Source organism: Piliocolobus tephrosceles, chromosome 2 (genome assembly GCF_002776525.5).
Source record: "Piliocolobus tephrosceles isolate RC106 chromosome 2, ASM277652v3, whole genome shotgun sequence".
NCBI lineage: Eukaryota > Metazoa > Chordata > Mammalia > Primates > Cercopithecidae > Piliocolobus > Piliocolobus tephrosceles.
In genome coordinates, this window is record NC_045435.1 from 88,800,713 (window position 1) to 88,819,504 (window position 18,792).

The 18,792-nt window shown below is 48.9% G+C and overlaps 1 protein-coding gene across 2 annotated transcripts in view; it reads right to left on the reverse strand.

Annotated features, from left to right (window-relative positions):
- The window catches only part of DHX30 (DExH-box helicase 30), a 51,600-nt gene extending 38,517 nt beyond the window's left edge, over window positions 1-13,083 (reverse strand). The window contains exons 1-3 of one of the 2 annotated variants that reach the window (XM_026454857.1): window positions 12,787-13,083; window positions 10,637-10,731; window positions 4,527-4,581 (exon numbers count right to left, since the gene is read on the reverse strand). Coding sequence is in view for 1 of the 2 variants with exons in the window: in XM_026454856.2 (XP_026310641.1) it covers window positions 4,527-4,554 (28 nt within the window). In the remaining variant the exon portion in view is untranslated. The remainder of the gene's footprint in view (window positions 1-4,526; window positions 4,582-10,636; window positions 10,732-12,786) is intronic. The other variant, XM_026454856.2, reaches the window with a different exon arrangement.
- Window positions 13,084-18,792: the final 5,709 nt, after the last annotated feature.

Here is an 18,792-nt window from a genome sequence, read left to right on the forward strand (position 1 = left end):
ATCACGAGGTCAGGAGATCGAGACCATCCTGGCTAACATGGTGAAACCCCGTCTCTACTAAAAAAAATACAAAAAACTAGCCGGGCGAGGTGGCGGGCGCCTGTGGTCCCAGCTGCTCGGGAGGCTGAGGCAGGAGAATGGCGTAAACCCGGGAGGCGGAGCTTGCAGTGAGCTGAGATCCGGCCACTGCACTCCAGCATGGGCGACAGAGAGAGACTCCGTCTCAAAAAAAAAAAAAAAATACAAAAAATAGCCAGGCGCGGTGGTTCACACCTGTATTCCCAACACTTTAGGAGGCCGAGGCAGGTGGATCACGAGGTCAGGAGATCGAGACCATCCTGGCTAACATGGTGAAACCCCATCTCCACTAAAAATACAAAAAATTAGCCAGGTGTGGTGACTGGTGCCTATAGTCCCAGCTACTCAGAAGGCTAAGGCAGGAGAATGGCGTGAACCCAGGAGGTGGAGCTTGCTAAAAATACAGAGAGACAGGGTCTCCCAGTGCTGTCCAGGCTGCTCCCAAACTTCTGGCTCAAACAGTCTTCTCGTCTCGGCCTCCCATAGTGCTGGGATTACAGGCATGGGACACTGTGCCCAGACAAAAAAAAATTTTTTTTTTTTTTTTTTGAGACGGAGTCTCAGTCTGTCACCTAGGCTGGAGTGCAGTGGCGTGATCTGAGTTCACTGCCACCTCCGCCTCCTGGGTTCAAGCGATTTTCTGCCTCAGCCTCCTGAGTAGCTGGGATTACAGGTGACTGCCATCACGCCCGACTGATTTTTGTATTTCTTTTTTTTTTTTAGCAGAGATGGGGTTTCACCATGTTGGCCAGGCTGATCTGAAACTCCGGATGTCAGGTAGTCCGCCCATCTTAGCCTCCCAAAGTGCTGGGATTACAGGCGTGAGCCACCGTGCCCAGCCAAGCATCATGATTTTTATTGAGCTTTCCATCTCTTTACAAAATCAGTACTATTAATTCAGAGACATTCTCACGATGAGAAAACCTGTTTTCATCGACCTTTTACAAGTGGGTAGACAACAAAGCCCACTGGTTAGTAAGTAAACATAAAGTGCTAATTTTAGCTAAAAAAAAAAAAAAAAAATGTGCTGCCCACACTAATCTCAAGTTCAGGTTTTTCCTTCTTACATAGTTAGCAAAAAAAAAAAAAAGCCCAGGATGACAGGAATTAATTTTTTCAAACAATATGAAAACAGATGGAATGGCTGGAGACACACAAGGAGGCAGGGAGAGGCTGCTCTGAGCCCTAGTACATCCAGCCCTCTTTCTGGCCCCATTCAATGGGTTACACAGGGCACCACTTGGCCAGGGGTTTCCCAGGCCTGGAGGAACACAACTTAGAGAGAAGACACAATCAGGAAGACCTATTTAATCAGCAGTTATGGACATTTTGTTATGGTTCTCATTTATTTGTAAAATACCCTCAGGCAGAAGCCTCAGGATCAGCTTCAACAAGGGCTACAGGCCTTTTACTTTTCAGTCTCTTGAAGAAGAAAAGTCATGTTTCTAAGAAATACAAAGCTCTCAGGATCTGGCCCCTAAAGTCCCCACAAGCTACTTCACCTCCTATAAACACATTATGAACTCCACCCTATAGCCCTGTCATGGCTCAATTCTGCCATTGCCTATGCAACCCCCTCACTGTGTGTGCTGGAGAGCACTAATTTCAAGACTTGCCAGAGTTTCTATGACCACTAATGTAAGAATGACTCTGATATAGTGTGGATATTTGTCCCTACCCAAATCTCATGTTGAAATGTAATCTCCTGCCGAGAGCGGTGGCTCACACCTGCAATCCCAACACTGTGGGAGGCCGAGATGGGCGAATCACTTGAGCTCAGGAGTTAGAGACCAGCTTGGCCAACATGGTGAAACCCCATCTCTACTAAAAATACAAAAATTACCCGGGTATGGTGGCACACGCCTGTAGTCCCAGCTACCCGGGAGGCTGAGGCAGGAGAATTGCTTGAACCCGGGAGACAGAGAGAGGTTGCAGTGAACCAAGATCGTACTATTGCACGCCAGCCTGGGCAACAATAGAGTGAGACTTCAACAACAACAACAAATAAAAACAAATGGGCCGGGCGCGGTGGCTCAAGCCTGTAATCCCAGCACTTTGGGAGGCCGAGATGGGCGGATCACGAGGTCAGGAGATCAAGACCATCCTAGCTAACACGGAGAAATCCCGTCTCTACTAAAAAATACAAAAAACTAGCCGGGCGAGGTGGCGGGCGCCTGTAGTCCCAGCTACTCAGGAGGCTGAGGCAGGAGAATGGCGTAAACCTGGGAGGCAGAGCTTGCAGTGAGCCGAGGTCCGGCCACTGCACTCCAGCCTGGGCGACAGAGCAAGACTCCACCTCAAAAAAACAAAAACAAATGTTATCTCCACTGTTGGAGGGTCATAGAGGGGATCCCTCATGGCTTGCTGCTATCCTTGTAATAGTGAATAAATTCTTAAAATATTTTTTTTTTTTTTTTTTTTTTGAGGCGCATACCACCACACCTGGCTAATTTTCTGTATTTTTAGTAGAGACAGGGGTCTCACCATGTTGGCCAGGCTGGTCTCAAATGCCTGACCTCAGGTGATCCGCCGGCCTTGGCCTCCCAAAGTGCTGGGATTACAGGCGTGAGCCACCACGCCCAGCCTCTCATGAGATCTTGTTGTTTATTTTATTTATTTATTTTTTTTTTTTTTTGAGACGGAGTCTCGCCATGTCACCCAGGCTGGAGTGCAGTGGCGCGATCTCGGCTCACTGCAAGCTCCGCCTCCCGGGTTTATGCCATTCTCCTGCCTCAGCCTCCTGAGTAGCTGGGACTACAGGTGCCTGCCACCTTGCCTGGCTAGTTTTTTTGTATTTTTTAGTAGAGACAGGGTTTCACCGTGTTAGCCAGGATGGTCTCTATATCCTGACCTCGTGATCCGCCCGTCTTGGCCTCCCAAAGTGCTGGGATTACAGGCTTGAGCCACCGCGCCTGGCCTATATATTTATTTTTGAGATGGCATCTCGCTCTTGTTGCCCAGGCTGGAGTGCAATGGCACGATCTCAGCTCACTGTAACCCGTCTCCCAGGTTCAAGTGATTCTCCTGCCTCAGCCTCCCGAGTAGCTGGGATTACAGGCGCCCACCACTATGCCCAGCTAATTTTTTTTTTTTTTTTTTTTTTTTTGAGATGGAGTCTCGCTCTGTTGCCCAGGCTGGAGTGCAGTGGTGCAATCTCGGCTCACTGCAACCTCTGTTTCCCGGGTTCAAGCTGTTCTCCTGCCTCAGCCTCCCAAGTAGCTGGAACTACAGGCGCACACTGCCACACCTGGATAATTTTTTGTATTTTAGTAGAGACGGGGTTTCACCTAGTTGCCCAGGCTGGTCTCAAACTCCTGAGCTCAGGCAATCTGCCCACCTTGGCCTCCCAAAGTGCTGGGATTACAGGCGTGAATCATCATACCCAGTCGATATTGTTTAAATTGTGTGGCACCTCCCCAGCTCTCTCTCTGGATCCTGATTTTTGCCATGTGACATGCCTGTTCCCGCTTCACCTTCTACCCCTGAATAAAAGCTCCCTGAGTCCTCCCCAGTAGCCAAGCAGGTGCCAGCAGCATGCCTCCTATACACGCTGCAGAAATGTGAGCCAATTAAACCTCTTTTCTTATAAATTACCCAGTCTCAGGTATTTTTTCATACCAATGCAAGAATAGCCTAATACAGATTCAATCCACTTCCACCAGTGTTTACTGAGGTCTACTATGTGTGAAATGCTGGCCAGGTGCTAGGCATGATAAAAGAGCACAACAGGCCCTGGCTGCAGGGAGCTTCCAATCTAGTGACACAATGATTAACTCAGAATAGACTAACCATGAGAACTAACAGGTATGGTACTGAGGAAGGCTGGAGAAAGACTGCATTTTGTCAACATCTTCATGAAGGAGATGGTATAAAATACTAGCTTAGGAAAATAGGATTTTAGAAGCTAGGCACGGTGGCTCACGCCTGTAATCCCACCACTTTGGGAGTCCGAGGTGGGTGGATCACTTGAGGTCAACAGTTCAAGACCAGCCTGGCCAACATGGTGAAACCCCGTCTCAACTAAAAATGAAAAAGAATTAGCTGAGTTTGGTGGCTGGTGCCTGTAATCCCAGCCACTATGGAGACTGAGGCAGGAGAACTGGTTCAACCCAGAAGGGCAGAAGTTGCATTGAGCAGAGATCGCGCCACTGCACTCCAGCCTGGGCGACAGAGACTCCAACTCAAAAAAAAAAAATAGGATTTTAATAAGCAGGGAGAACGCAGAGGAGGGCATTGGGAGGAAGCATGGCAAATATACACAAAGGCCAGGGCAAGAGTTGGCACAGATTATAAGCACCATGCAAGAGGAAGGCTATAGGAAAGGACTTTGGAAAACCACCCAAAGAAACGTGCAAGAACTACATAGTGGGGAGAGACTTTCACAGCCCTCAGAGCTGCCCATCCCAATAAAGAAGGGCATGAGGTTGCAAGCACAGTTGCAGTCTTACCTTTTCTGAATGAGTCCAGGCTGAACATTTCTGGCCAGGAGGGAAAGCTGGAATCCTGAGAACAAGGAGGGCCAAGAGGCAATAGTTAATATTCCTGGTCCAGCAACCCACAAAGAAGACTTCAGTAACATGGAGAGCACTGTCCAGAAATTGAAAAAAAAGAAACTCTTCACTAATGAGCACCAACTGCTGCTCCCCAGTCTTGAGGACTGGAAGGCCGGCTCCACTCTAGAGTAATTGCCTTTGCTTCTGAAAACTCCCCATATCCTGTTAAACAGAGAGGGATGCATTTCATCACGAGAGACATGTAGTTCTACGTAGTTCATCATAATACTTGCAGGTTTCCTTCCTAGTTCATCATAAAACCTGCAAGTTTCCTTGGGACTTCCAGGAATAAACTAAATTCTACATGGACCCCTTCTGTCACATGGCATCAGGAAATAGGACTGATGACTGCCTTATGGGCAAATGGCTTACTGGGCTTTCATAAAACCCAGTCAAGCCCCTAAAAATAAGATTTGACTGACAGTATCAAAGAATAACTGCATAGGGATTCAGAATAAAAAGCTTTTCCTAACAGAGTCTCTATGAAATAACAAATATTAAGTTAAAGCACAACTATTAGCCAAAAGTTTTGGTGCATTTTGCTTATTAGCATATTTAACTGAGGACTATACTTAGAGATGACAAGAAAAAAAGCAACACCTCTGGTTTAACAATTTTGTTTTTAAAATACTCAAACTCAGGTTTATAGATGTTTTTATAATCCAGTACTCCTGGATTAGCGCAGTAACCTTAAGTGAACTTTGTTTAAAAACATCTACACAGTGTTTAGCAAATCAGAATCATGTCCAACATTGCTTGGAGTCTATTGGGGCCAATACTCCTGCTCCTGACTGCTATTCCCTCTCATTCTCAAATTGTGGGGAGGTGGGAAGTGGAGGGCTGACGTGGGGCGGAATCTTTCGGGTCCACAGCAGGTCTGCCCTGATGGCCTCCGCTCCCCCAGGGATGCTGGAAATTTCAGCCCATAGGATATGGTAGAGAGAAAACTTCAATACAATATCAACAATGATAAAATTTACTTTAGGAAGTTACATTCTATATATACCTTCTATCCAAATGAAAATAAAAAGTATGTAATTTGATATTCTAATTTAAAAGAAAACCGGAATATTATAAAATCTAAAACATTTTAAGTGATTATTACTTAAAAAACAATACTCCCTGACCAACGTGGTAAAACTCCGTCTCTACTAAAAAAATAATAGCCAGGCATGGTGGCAGGCGCCTGTAGTCTCAGCTACTCGGGAGACTGGGGCAGGAGAATCGCTTGAACCCGGGAGGCAGAGGCTGCAGTAAGCCAAGATCGCACCATTGCACCGCAGCCTGGGCAATGAGAGTGAGACTCTGTCTCAAAAAAAAAAAAAAAAAACTCGGCTGGGTGCAGTGGCTCATGCCTATAATCCCAGCAGTTCGGGCACTTCGGGAGGCCAAGATGAGCAGATCACCTTGAGGTCAGAAGTTCGAGACCAGTCTGGCCAACATGAGGAAACCTCATCTCCAATAAAAATACAAAAATTAGCCAGCTGTGGTGGTGCACGCCTGTAATCCCAGCTACTCGGTGGGGCTGAGGCAGAAGAATCACTTGAACCCGGGAAGCGGAGGTTGCAGTGAGCCAAAATCGTGCCAATGCATTCCAGCCTGGGCAACAGAGCGAGACTTCATCTCAAAAAAATAAAAATAAAAAATAAAAAAGAGGCCGGGCGCGGTGGCTCACACCTGTAATTCCAGCACTTTGGGAGGCCGAGGCAGGCAGATCACGAGGTCAGGAGATCGAGACCATCATCACTAACACAGTGAAACCCCGCCTGTACTAAAAATACAAAAAATTAGCCGGGCGTGGTGGCAGCGCCTGTAGTCCCAGCTACTCGGGGGGCTGAGGCAGGAGAATGGTGTGAAACCAGGAGGCGGAGCTTGCAGTGAGCTGAGATCGCGCCACTGCACTCCAGCCTGAGCGACAGGGCGAGACTCCGTCTCATAAATAAATAAATAAATAAATAAATAAATAAATAAATAAATAAATAAATAAAATAGAATAAAATAAAATAAAAAAGAAACAATACTTTATTGCTAAGAAATGGTAAACTGGCTAGGCACCATGGTTCACACCCGTAATCCCAGCACTTTGGGAGGCTGAGATGAGAGGAGCACTTGACACCAGGAGTTCAAGACCAGCCTGGGAAACACAGTGAGACCCCATTTCTAAAAAAAATTTTCAAAATTAGCCAGGTGTGGTGGTACATGCTTGTAGTCTCAACTACTCAGGAGGCTGAGGCAGGAGGATCACTTCACCCAGGATTTTGAGGTTTATAGTGAGCTGTGATCATGCCACTGCACTCTAGTCTGGGTGACAAAGCAAGACCCTGTCTCTCTTAAAAAAAAAGCAAAAAGCAAGCCGGGTGCAGTGGCTCATGCCTGTAATCCCAGCACTTTGGGAGGCCGAGGCGGGCAGATCCCCTGAGGTCAGGAGTTTGAGACCAGCCTGACCAACATGGAGAAACCCCGTCTCTACTAAAAATACAAAATTAGCCGGACGTGGTGGTACGTGCCTGTAATCCCAGCTACTCGGGAGGCTGAGGCAGGAGAATCGCTTGAACCCAAGAGACAGAGGTTGCAGTGAGATGAGATCGCACCATTGCACTCCAGCCTGGGCAACAAGAGCGAAACTCTGTCTCAAAAGAAAAAAATAGCCGGGCGCGGTGGCTCAAGCCTGTAATCCCAGCACTTTGGGAGGCCGAGACGGGTGGATCACGAGGTCAGGAGATCGAGACCATCCTGGTCTACACGGTGAAACCCCGTCTCTACTAAAAATACAAAAAACTAGCCGGGCAAGATGGCGGGCGCCTGTAGTCCCAGCTACTCGGGAGGCTGAGGCAGGAGAATGGCGTGAACCCGGGAGGCGGAGCTTGTAGTGAGCCGAGATCACGCCACTGCACTCCAGCCGGGGCGACAGAGCGAGACTCCGTCTAAAAAAAAAAAAAAAAGAAAAGAAAAAAATAAGCAGCAAAATTTAATGGCTAGGTGTGGTGGATCATGCCTGTAATCCCAGCACTTTGGGGCACCCAGGTGAAGGATTGCTTGAGGCCAGGAGTTCAAGACCAGCCTAGGCAACACAGTGAGACTCTGTCTCTTAAAAAAAAAATTTATAAGTTAATTTGCTTGCAAATAGACTCTTGATTTTGCTTTTTTTTTGGGATGGAGTCTCACTCTGTCACCAGGCTGGTGTGCAGTGGCATAATATCAGCTCACTGCAACCTCCACCTCCCAGGCTCAAGCTATTCTTCTGCTTCAGCCTCCTAAGTGGCTGGGACTACAGGTGCACGGCTAATTTTTTTTGTATTTTTAGCAGAGAGGGGCTCTCACCATGTTGGCCAGGATGGTCTCGAACTCTTGCCTTCATGATCCGCCTGCCTTGGCCTCCCAAAGTGCTGGGATTACAGGCGTGAGTCACCATGGCCGGCCAGTTTTGCTTTTTAAAAGTCCCTAATCCTCTAGCCCAAATATTGTCAATTTAGGCTCATGTACCACTCTTTTTTCCTGTACTAATCTAAAAAATGATACTATGAGAATCAAGATAGGATCTTTTAGAGGTAATTTACAGAGCTCTAGAACATTTCATACAGATCCAAAAGAAAGCTGTCTTCTTTGTAATGCAGTCAGTAATGGGTTTTTTGTTTTGTTTTGTTTTGAGACACAGTCTTGCTTCTATCGCCCAGGCTGGAGTGCAATGGCATGATCTCCGCTCACTACAACTTCCGCCTCCCAGGTTCAAGTGATAGTCCTGTCTCAGTCTCCCAAGTAGCTGGGATTACAGGTGCCCGCAACTACGCCTGGCTAATTTTTGTATTTTTGGTAGAGACAGTGTCTTGCCATGTTGGCCAGGCTGGACTTCAACTCCTGACCTTGTGATCCGCCCACCTCAGCCTCCCAAAGTGCTGGGATTACAGGCCTGAGCCACTGCGCCCGACCATAATGCAGTAATGTTAAAAACCTTTGTAGTGGGCCAGGCTTGGTGGCTCATGCCTGTAATCCCATCACTTTGGGAGGCTGAGGCAGACAGATTGCCTGAGGTCAGGAGTTCAAGACCATTCTGGCCAAGATGCTGAAATCCTGCCACTACTAAAAATACAAAAAAAAATTGGCCAGGCGAGCCTGAGCGCAGTGGCTCACGCCTGTAATCCCAGCACTTTGGGAGGCCGGGACAGGCGGATCACGAAGTCAGGAGTTCGAGACCAGCATGGCCAACATGGTAAAACCCCGTCTCCACTAAAAATACTCAAAATTAGCCGGGTGTAGTGGTGCATGCCTATAGTCCCAGCTACTCAGGAGGCTGAGGCAGAAGAATTGCTTGAACCCAGGAGGCGGAGGTTGCAGTGAGCCAAGATTGTGCTACTGTACTCCAGCCTGGGTGACAGAGTGAGACTACGTCTCAGGAAAAAAAAAAAAAAAAAATTGGCCAGGCGTGGTGGCTCATGCCTGTAATCCCAGCACTTTTGGAGGCCGAGGCGGGTGGATCACGAGGTCAGGAGTTTGAGATCAGCCTGACCAAAATGGTGAAACCCCGTCTCGGTCAGGCGCGGTGGCTCACGCCTGTAATCCCAGCACTTTGGCCGAGGTAGCGAGCTTGCCTGAGCTCAGGAGTTCGAGACCACTCTGGCCAAGATGGTGAAATCCCGTCTCTACTAAAACTATAAAAAAAATTAGCCAGGCGTGCCTGAGCGCGGTGGCTCACGCCTGTAATCCCAGCACTTTGGGAGTCCGAGGCGGGCGGATCATGAGGTCAGGAGTTTGAGATCAGCCTGACCAAAATGGCGAAACCCCATCTCAGCTGGGCGCAGTGGCTCACGCCTGTAATCCCAGCACTTTGGGAGGCCAAGGCGGGTGGATCACAAGATCAGGAGATCGAGACCATCCTGGCTAACATGGTGAAACACCGTCTCTACTAAAAATACAAAAAAAAAAAAAAAGTAGCCAGACGTGGTGGCGGGCGCCTGTAGTCCCAGCTACTCGGGAGGCTGAGGCAGGAGAATGGCGTGAACTCGGGAGGTGGAGCTTGTAGTGAGCTGAGATCGCACCACTGCACTCCAGCCTGGGCGACAGAGCGAGATTCCATCTCAAAAAAAAAAAAAACAAAAAAACCTGTCTCTACTAAAAATACAAAAATAAGCCAGGCATGGTGGTGCATGCCTGTAATCCCAGCTACTCAGGAGGCTGAGGCAGGAGAATCTCTTGAACCCAGGAGGCGGAGGTTGCAGTGAGCCAAGATCGCACCATTGTACTCCAACCTGGGTAACAGAATGAGACTCCATCTCAGAAAAAAAAAAAATACAAAAAAGGTAGCCGGGTTTGGTGGCATGAGGCTGAGGCAGGAGAACTGCTTGAACCAAGGAGGTGGAGGTTGCAGTGAGCTGAGATTGCACCACTGCACTCCAGCCTGGGCGACAGAGCAAGACTCTGTCTCAAAAACAAAAAACCTTTGAAGTTCAATGTCTCTCTTAAGTAATTTACAGATAAGTAAAATGCTATTATACCAAGATTTCCTGCATAATGAAATACAATTAACCCCAGGTAGAGACACTAGGGGATGGTTCCAGGACAGAGACTCCACAAAGACTAATTAAAAATGATACCCCTCTGGCTGGGCACGGTGGCTCACGCTGGTGATCCCAGCACTTTGGGAGGCTGAGGTGGGCTGATCACCTGACGTCAGGGGTTCAAGACTAGCCTGGCCAACGTGGTGAAACCCTGTCTCTACTAAAAACACAAAAAAATCAGTTGGGCATGGTGACAGGTGCCTGTAATCTCAGCAACTTGGGAGGCTGAGACAGGAGAATGGCTTGAAGGTGGGAGGAGGAGGTTGCAACGAGCCAAGATCGCGCCACTGCACTCCAGCCTGGGGGACAAAGCAAAACTCTGTCTCAAAAATAAAATAAAATAAATGATACCCTTCTTCCAAAATAGTCAGAAATAGGTTTAACACATGCCTCTTTACAGTATGGCCGAGCATGAGATCCACTACTGCTCTGTGCATGGCTAAATCAACTTACCTTATAAAAGCAATGACAGTCTCAGGTTTTGTAGGCTTTTGAACTGGAGCTGAATTCTCTCCTTGCTATTCCTCATCACGAGGCTGGGCCTCCTCCTGGGAAGTACAACGCTGGGTCAATACAGTGGGGGCCCCACAGGGAAAGAAAGTTGCTCTGACCATTAAAATTCATTTACTAGCTCTAACAAGGACAAATTTTGTTAGTGGCATGAAGGGCACATACTGGACAAAACGGCCTTACAAATCAGGACTTGCCATGACCCATTCTAGGCCCATTAAATTGTGAGCTGTCCTACACCAGCACCTGTAGAAGTGCTGAAGTCTTCTGACATCATCTAAGATGTCAAGGTAAAGAAAGCCTTGTAAGCCTGAGAAGCATTTTCTGCAAGCCCAGAGCAAAACCTACTTCCGTTTTGAGTTCTAATCCCATAACAGTTATGATAATCTAACACAAAGAAGCTATAACACTCTTCAAGATTGGGAAAATAACAATAACTCAAAGTTGAACAGCATTTTTACAGTTCACAACATACTTCCATAGACTTTATCCCGTTTAATCCAGGCAACTATCCAGTGAGGTAGGAATTATCTTTCCAGAGAAGAAAACTGAAGCACAGGTTACACAACCTGCCCAAGATCTCATAGCTGCCTCAGGACAGATGGAAATCAGCATTGAAGCATGCTGACTCCAAAACCTTCCTTGCTTATATACTAGGCTACTTTTCTTATTTCCAGGATATCATGCTGTTGCCTAAATGTACTATGGTTCATTCCTCTTGCATGTGGTTTTTGTTTTGTTTGTTTTGTTTTGAGACGGAGCTTCGCTCTTGTTGCCCAGGCTGGAGTGCAATGGCACGCTCTTGGCTCACTGCAACTTCTGCCTCCTGTGTTCAAGCAATTCTTTTGCCTCAGCCTCCCAAGTAGCTAGGGTTACAGATGCACGCCACCATGACCGGCTAATTTTTGTATTTTTAGTAGAGACGATGTCTAGCCATGTTGGCCTGGCTGGTCTCAAACTTCTGACCTCAGGTGATCCACCTGCCTTGGCCTCCCAAAGTGCTGAGATTACAGGCATGAGACACCGCTCCTGGCCCTAATAAAACTTTGTATTACAGCTACATAAATGAAAACACTTGAAGAGCAACTGTCTTTTAGGGATAAAGAGCCAACACAGGTAGAAAACGCAGCAAAGGATGTCGTTTCTGCACATCGCCTTAAATCTCTAAGATTTAAGTGTAAATTACAAGATGTAGTCAAGACCCACAATGACAGTGGGGTTACCGCCTTGCAAGAAACTTCAAGGGAAATCACCAGACAACGTCTAATTTCACTCTGGTCAGCAAGCTGCAACCAAAACCAGGCTGGAAGTGGTCTTCTGCAGTCTACCTGCTAATGTATGGCAAACCCCCATGGAGTGGGGTTGTAAAGTGAAACAGCCTCTGCTTTGAAAAATCACAATTCAAGTGACCAATGTTGCTACACAACGACTAGATAGATATGCCATACCCCTGGCTTGGGGGTTCTGAGGACCCCTGGGACTCCAGTTCACTGCAAACAAAAGACCCAACATGCATTTGGTCTTCCCCTGCTAAATGGGGCAAATTACCACCAGCAAACAAAGAATACCTCACCCCTTAGCCTCCCCCAGTGACAAAGTCGGTGCAAGAGGGGGCAAACTAGGGGGGCCAGAAGGCACGGGGCCTCCCTCTGGACGAACGGTCCGGGCAGCACCGGGAAGGAGGAGAAGTAGACAAAGGTCTTGGGGCACTCAGGAGGCTTCCTCCAGGCCCTGCCTGGAGAAACGGAGCATCCCCTGAGGCGAAGGCGTCGTTGCGCCAATGAAGCGGCCTCTCCCGCGGCCTCCGCGGAGCCCCTGGCTGCGAGGCCCGCCCCGGCGGACCGGTCTGGCCCCCGCCCCCGCCCGGGCTCCATGGCAACGGCAGGCCGAGGCCTGGCTGCCCACGGATCGGCCGGGCCGGCTTCCCGGGCAGGCCTAGGATGCCCGGCCTGCTCCTCGGGCCCGCCGGCGTCTCCGCCCCACTCTCCGCCAGGCCGGCGATCGGACCGGGCCCCCTCCTCGCGACGACCACCCCCGGCCGCGGCAGGATCCTCAAGAGGGCACGAAAGGGGAGAATAAAAAGCCCAATTCACCTGTTGTTACAGATGTGAAACAAGCCTCGGTGCACCGCGCATGAGCCGCGGCTCCCCCAACCACGGCCGGACTACAACTCCCAGCAGCGGCGGCGCGGCCCCTTCCGGGTCCCGTGGCGGAAGTCCCGCCGCCGTTCCGACGCTCCCCTACCGGCGTCACGGCACCCGCCTGCCGCGCGCGGCACCGCTCCTCCGCGGGCGTTGAGCCTGGCGCCACTTGCGGCTCGTTGTGGCCGCTCGAGGCACCCGGGATGCCCCGGTACCCGGCCCAATGGGGCGCGGCGGCGGTGCAGGCGGGACTTCCGGCGGAGTCGCGAAGGGGACGGGCTGGCGCCGGCTGCTCTGTGGTGGCAAAGCGAGCGGTTCGGGGTGGCGGGGTCGGGCGTCAAGCTGCCACCTTCCTCGGCGACTTAGCTGCTTGCAGTGTGAGAGCAGGGAGGGTCTTCGTGCCCTCTGCGCGCCAGCCGCGCCTCCTGGTGCGAATAAACAACCCGGGTCATGGTTGAGCCGGGAACGGTTTCCACCTCGGGCTCCGGGATTCCACCCGCCTTCCCAGCCACAGCTCGTAGCCACGCCTCTTCTCTTCCCCGTCTCCCCTCTAATCTTCTTTTTTTTTAGGGAGGTGACCTTTTTTGTCTTGTCTCCCCAGGTTGCTGGGAAGATGAAATCAACGTGTTGGTTCGTTGATTTCGTAAACTGTGCAACGTTAGGCAAAGGACAAGGTGGCACTTGCTGGTCGCGAGGAGAGTGCCAGTCACAGTTGCTGGAAATCTGGAGGTCCCGCCCGGCCACATCACCTCTTAGGAATGAGAAAGGGGATTGTCCCAATTATACGCTGTAGTCCTCTAGATAAGGTTCAAGTATAGGTTCAGTGGCATTCAACTTCAAAAGGAAACAACGCAGTGGCGCTGGGTCAGGATTCTATAGAGTATGGTTTTAAGATGTGGCCTTTGGGCCGGGCGCGGTGCCTCACTCACGCCTGTAATCCCAACATTTTGGGAGGCCAAGACGGGTGGATCACCTGAGGTCAGGAGTTCGAAACCAAGCTGGCCAACATCGTGAAACCCCATCTCAACTAAAAATGCAAAAACATTAGCTGGGCGTGGCGGCGGGCGCATATAATCCCAGCTACTTCGGGAGGCTGAGGCAGGAGAATCACTTGAACCCGGGAGGCAGAGGTTGCAGTGAGCCGAGATTGTGCCATTGAATCCCAGCCTGGGCACAAAAGTGAAACTAAAAAAAAAAAAAAAAAAAAAAGTATGTGGCCTTTGAGGCTGTATGAAGAATTAGTGCCATATCCCGTCACTTTTGTGTGCAAACAATTCAACATAACATTTCTTTCTCTCTACATTGTCTAGAAGACTGGGGTATCTGGGTGGAACATCATTTATTCATTAAAATAATCAGTGCATCTGAACAGGGCATGGTGCTGTGTTGTGTGGGGAATGGAGAGATCCCTGCACGGACATCTGAGTGCTCTGTGTATCAGTTGCTAAGCTGGTGTGGAGGATACAAAGGCCCTGCCTCAAGGGACTTGGAGCCTAGTAGAGAAGATGACAACATTGTGGGAAGGAAATGGAAAGTGGTAAATGCTGGAAAGGAGGTATCAGGTGCTCCAAGAGTTCAGAGCAAGGAGTGGTTACTCCTGAATGGCAAAATGAAAGAAGCGTGAACAAAGATGTCGGAGTGCAACAAGGGGCAAATCCTAGGAATATTCAGTAGTTCAGTGTGACCAGAGGGTTGGATGTGTGTGCAAGCTTTACAGGAAATAGAACTGAAAAACTTTTGGGGAGTACCACACTAAGGAATTTTTACTTTTTTTTGGTAAGACATTTAAAAAAATTATTAGGAGACTAAAATACTGCATTTTCTTGTTGTTGTTGTTGAGACAGTCTCTACTCAGTCACCCAGGCTGAAGTCAGTGGTGTGATTGCGGCTCACTGCAACCTCCACCTCCCAGGTTCAAGCAATGATCCTGCCTCAGCCTCCCAAGTAGCTGGAATTACAGGTGTGCGCCACCACGCCCAGCTCACTTTTGTATTTTTACTAGAGATGGTTTCACCGTGTTGGCCAGGCTGGCCTTGAACTCCTGGCCTCAAGTGGTCAGCACACTTCAGCCTCCGAAAGTGTTGGGATTACAGGCGTGAGCCACCACGCTTGGCCAATACCGTACTTTAGAAAGCTTCCTCTGGAAGTGAAAAGGTTGAATCAGCTGGGGAAATAGAAACTAGCATGCTAATTAGATCCTGAGAGAGAATGAAGGATTCAACTATACTCAATAGTGAGAAAGGCAAGAAAGAAAAAAAGGAGGGGGTGACTGTTGAGGAGCAGGCTGAGCCCAGGCCACGAGTGTGTGGAGAGATGATTTTGAGATCTGTACCATAGTGACAGGATTATGCACTATTAACATAATTAAGGGACACAGGAGTTGGAAAAGATGATGGATTCAGCTTCACTCAGATTATGTTTGCAATGTTGTTGGGAAAGTTAAGTGATAAAGTCGTGGTCCCTGCTCCAAAGAAAGTTATAGTCTGGTAGAGAGGTAGTTATAGTCTGGTACAGAGCATGCAAATGTCTTTTTTGTTTGTTTGTTTTTTGAGACGGGGTCTCACTCTGTCACCCAGGCTGGAGTGCAGTGGCATAATTGTGGCTTATTGCAGCCTTAACCTCCCAGGCTCAATTAATCCTCCCTCCTCAATTTCCCAAGTAGCCAGGACTACAGGCACATGCCACCACACCCAGATTTTTTTTTATTTTTTCTGGAGAAAGGGTCTCACTATGATACCCCAGGCTGATCTCAAACTCCTGGCCTCAAGTGATCTACCACTTCAGCCTCCCAAAATCCTGAGATTACAGGTGTGACCCACTATGCCCAGCCACAAATAAATCAAGACCTAAGGTCAGGTGTGATGACTCACACCTGTAATCCCAGCACTTTGGGAGGCCCAGGCAGGCGGATCACCTGAGGTCGGGAGTTCACGACCAGCCTGACCAACATGGAGAAACCCCGTCTCTACTAAAAATACCCAATTAATCGGGCATGGTGGCACATGCTTGTAATCCCAGCTATTCAGGAGACTGAGGCAGGAGAATCGCTTGAACCTGAGAGGAGGAGGTTGTGGTAAGCTGAGGGGGCAAAATACTTGAATAGACGTATCTCCCACAGGCGCAGTGGCTCAAGCTTGAAATCCCAGTCCGTCAGGAGGCTGAGATGGGCAGGTCAATTGAGCCCAGGAATTTGACATCAGCCTGGGCAACAAAGTGAGACTCCTCTCTGCAAAAATACTAAACTTAGCTGGGTTAGGTGACATGTGCCTGTAGTCCCATCTGCTCAGGAGGATAACATGGGAGGATCGGCCAAGCATGGTGGCTCATGCCTATAATCCCAGCACTTTGGGAAGCCAAGGCAGGGGTCAGGAGTTCGAGACCAGCCTAACCAACAAACATGGTGAAACCCCGTCTCTACTAAAATACAAAAATTAGCCGGGTGTGGTGGCACATACCTGTAATCCCAGCTGTTCAGGAGGCTGAGGCAGGAGAATCCCTTGAACCTGTGAGGTGGAGTTTGCAGTGAGCTGAGATCACGCCATTGCACTCTAGCCTGGGCGACAGAGCAAGACTCCGTCTCAAGAAAAGAAAAAAGAAAAAAAAAAAGTTGGGAGGATCAATTGAACCTGAGAGATTGAGGTTGCAGTGAGCCAAGGTCACACCACCGCACTCCAGACTGGGTGACAGAGTGAGACCCTGTCTCCAAAAAAAAAAAAGGCCAGATGCAGTAGCTCATACCTGTAAGCCCAGCGCTTTGGGAGGCTGAGCCCTGCAGATTGCTTGAGCCCAGGAGTTCAAGACCAGTCTGGGCAACAATGGTAAGACCCCATCTATACAAAATATTGAAAAAGTGTATCCAGGCATGGTGGTACATACCTGTAGTCCCAGCCACTCAGGAAGCTGAGGTGGGAGAATTGCCTGAGCCCAGGGGGTGGAGGCTGCAGTAAACTGTGATCCCGCCATTGCACTACAGCCTGGGTGACAGAGCAAGACAGCCACCTTTTTACTCTGTCTTTAACATGGCTATTTTTCTGTGTGTGCAAAGAGAAGGGTCTCTGGTGACTCTTCCCCTACTTACAAAGACACAGTCGTATCTAACTAGGGGCCTGCCCTTATATCCACATGTAACCTTAACTACCTCTCTAAAGGCCCTATTTCCAAATGCAGTTACAGTTGAGGGTTAGGGCTTCAGTATATGAATTCTGAAGGGCACAATTCTGTCCATGACATCAATTTAATGAAATAATATGCAGCAATAAAAAGAATGAGTTAGGACAGGTGTGGTGCCTCACGCTTGGAATCCCGGCACTGGGAGGCTGAGGCGGGTGGATCACTTAAGGTCAAGAGTTCGAGACCAGCCTGGCCAACATGGTGAAACCCCATCTCTACTAAAAATATAAAAATTAGGCCGGGCGCGGTGGCTCAAGCCTGTAATCCCAGCACTTTGGGAGGCCGAGACGGGCGGATCACGAGGTCAGGAGATCGAGACCATCCTGGCTAACACTGTGAAACCCCGTCTCTACTAAAAAATACAAAAAACTAGCCGGGCGAGGTGGTGGGCGCCTGTAGTCCCAGCTACTCGGGAGGCTGAGGCAGGAGAATGGCGTAAACCCGGGAGGCGGAGCTTGCAGTGAGCTGAGATCCGGCCACTGCACTCCAGCCTGGGCGACAGAGCAAGACTCCGTCTCAAAAAAAAATAAATAAATAAAAAAATAAAAATAAAAATATAAAAATTAGCTGGGCCTGGTGGTGGGCGCATGTAATCCCAGCTAATCGGGAGGCTGAGGCAGGAGAATTGCTTGAACCCAGGAGGCGGAGGTTGCAGTGAGCGGAGATTACGCCACTGCACTCCAGCCTGGGTGACAGAGTGAGACTGTCTCAAAAAAAAAAAAAAAAAAGGAACAAGTTAGATCAAATGTGTAGACATGGAAAAATATGAAGGAAATGGTGGTTTTATTTGTTTTGTTGTTTGGAATTTTTGAAACAGTGTCTTGCTCCATCACCCAGACTAGAATGCAGTGACGCAATCATAGCTCACTGCAGCTTCAAGCTCCTGGGCTAAAGTGGTTCTCCAACTTCAGTCATCAGAATAGCTAGGACTACAGGCAGGTGCCACCAAGCCTGTTTTTTTTTTCTTTTTTTTTGAGATGGAGTCTCCCTCTGTCGCCCAGGCTGGAATACAGTGGTGCGATCTCAGCTCACTGCAACTTCTGCCTCCCGGGTTCAAGTGATTCTCCTGCTTCAGCCTCCTGAGTAGCTGGGATTACAGGCGCTCGCCACCATGCCCGGCTAATTTTTGTATTTTTAGTAGAGACAGGGTTTCACCATGTTGGCCAGGCTAGTCTCAAACTCCTGACCCCAACTGATCTGCCTGCCATGGTCTCCCAAAGTGCTGGGATTACAGGCATGAGTCACCGCACCCAGTTTTTTTTTTTCTTTTGAGAGAGGGTCTTTGTCTGTCACCCATGCTGGAATGCAGTGGTGCGATCTCAGCTCACTGCAGCCTCAACCTCCTGGGCTCAAGCAATCCTCTCACCTCAGCCTCCGGAGTAGCAGAGACTATAGGCACGCACCAGGTCTGGCTAATTTTTGTATTTTTTGTAGAGATGGGTTTTACCATGCTGTCCTGGCTGCTACTTTTGCTGTGATTATGGTTTTGTTTTGTTTTGTCTCTGACCCAGGAGTCTTGTATCTTCTACCAGCATAGAGGAAATAGTGGCAGGCTCACTAACAGCTTGTAAGTAGGGTAAAATTCCAGACCTGCATCTTCACAGTTCCTCACAGTATAATGAACACCCATATTAGCCATCACCCAGCTTCAGGGATTATCAACCGAAGGCCAACCTTGCCTCATCTATAGGTCCTCATGCCCTAATTCCCACCAGATTTAAAAAATCAAATCAGCCGGGCGCAGTGGCTCAAGCCTGTAATCCCAGCACTTTGGGAGGCCGAGACGGG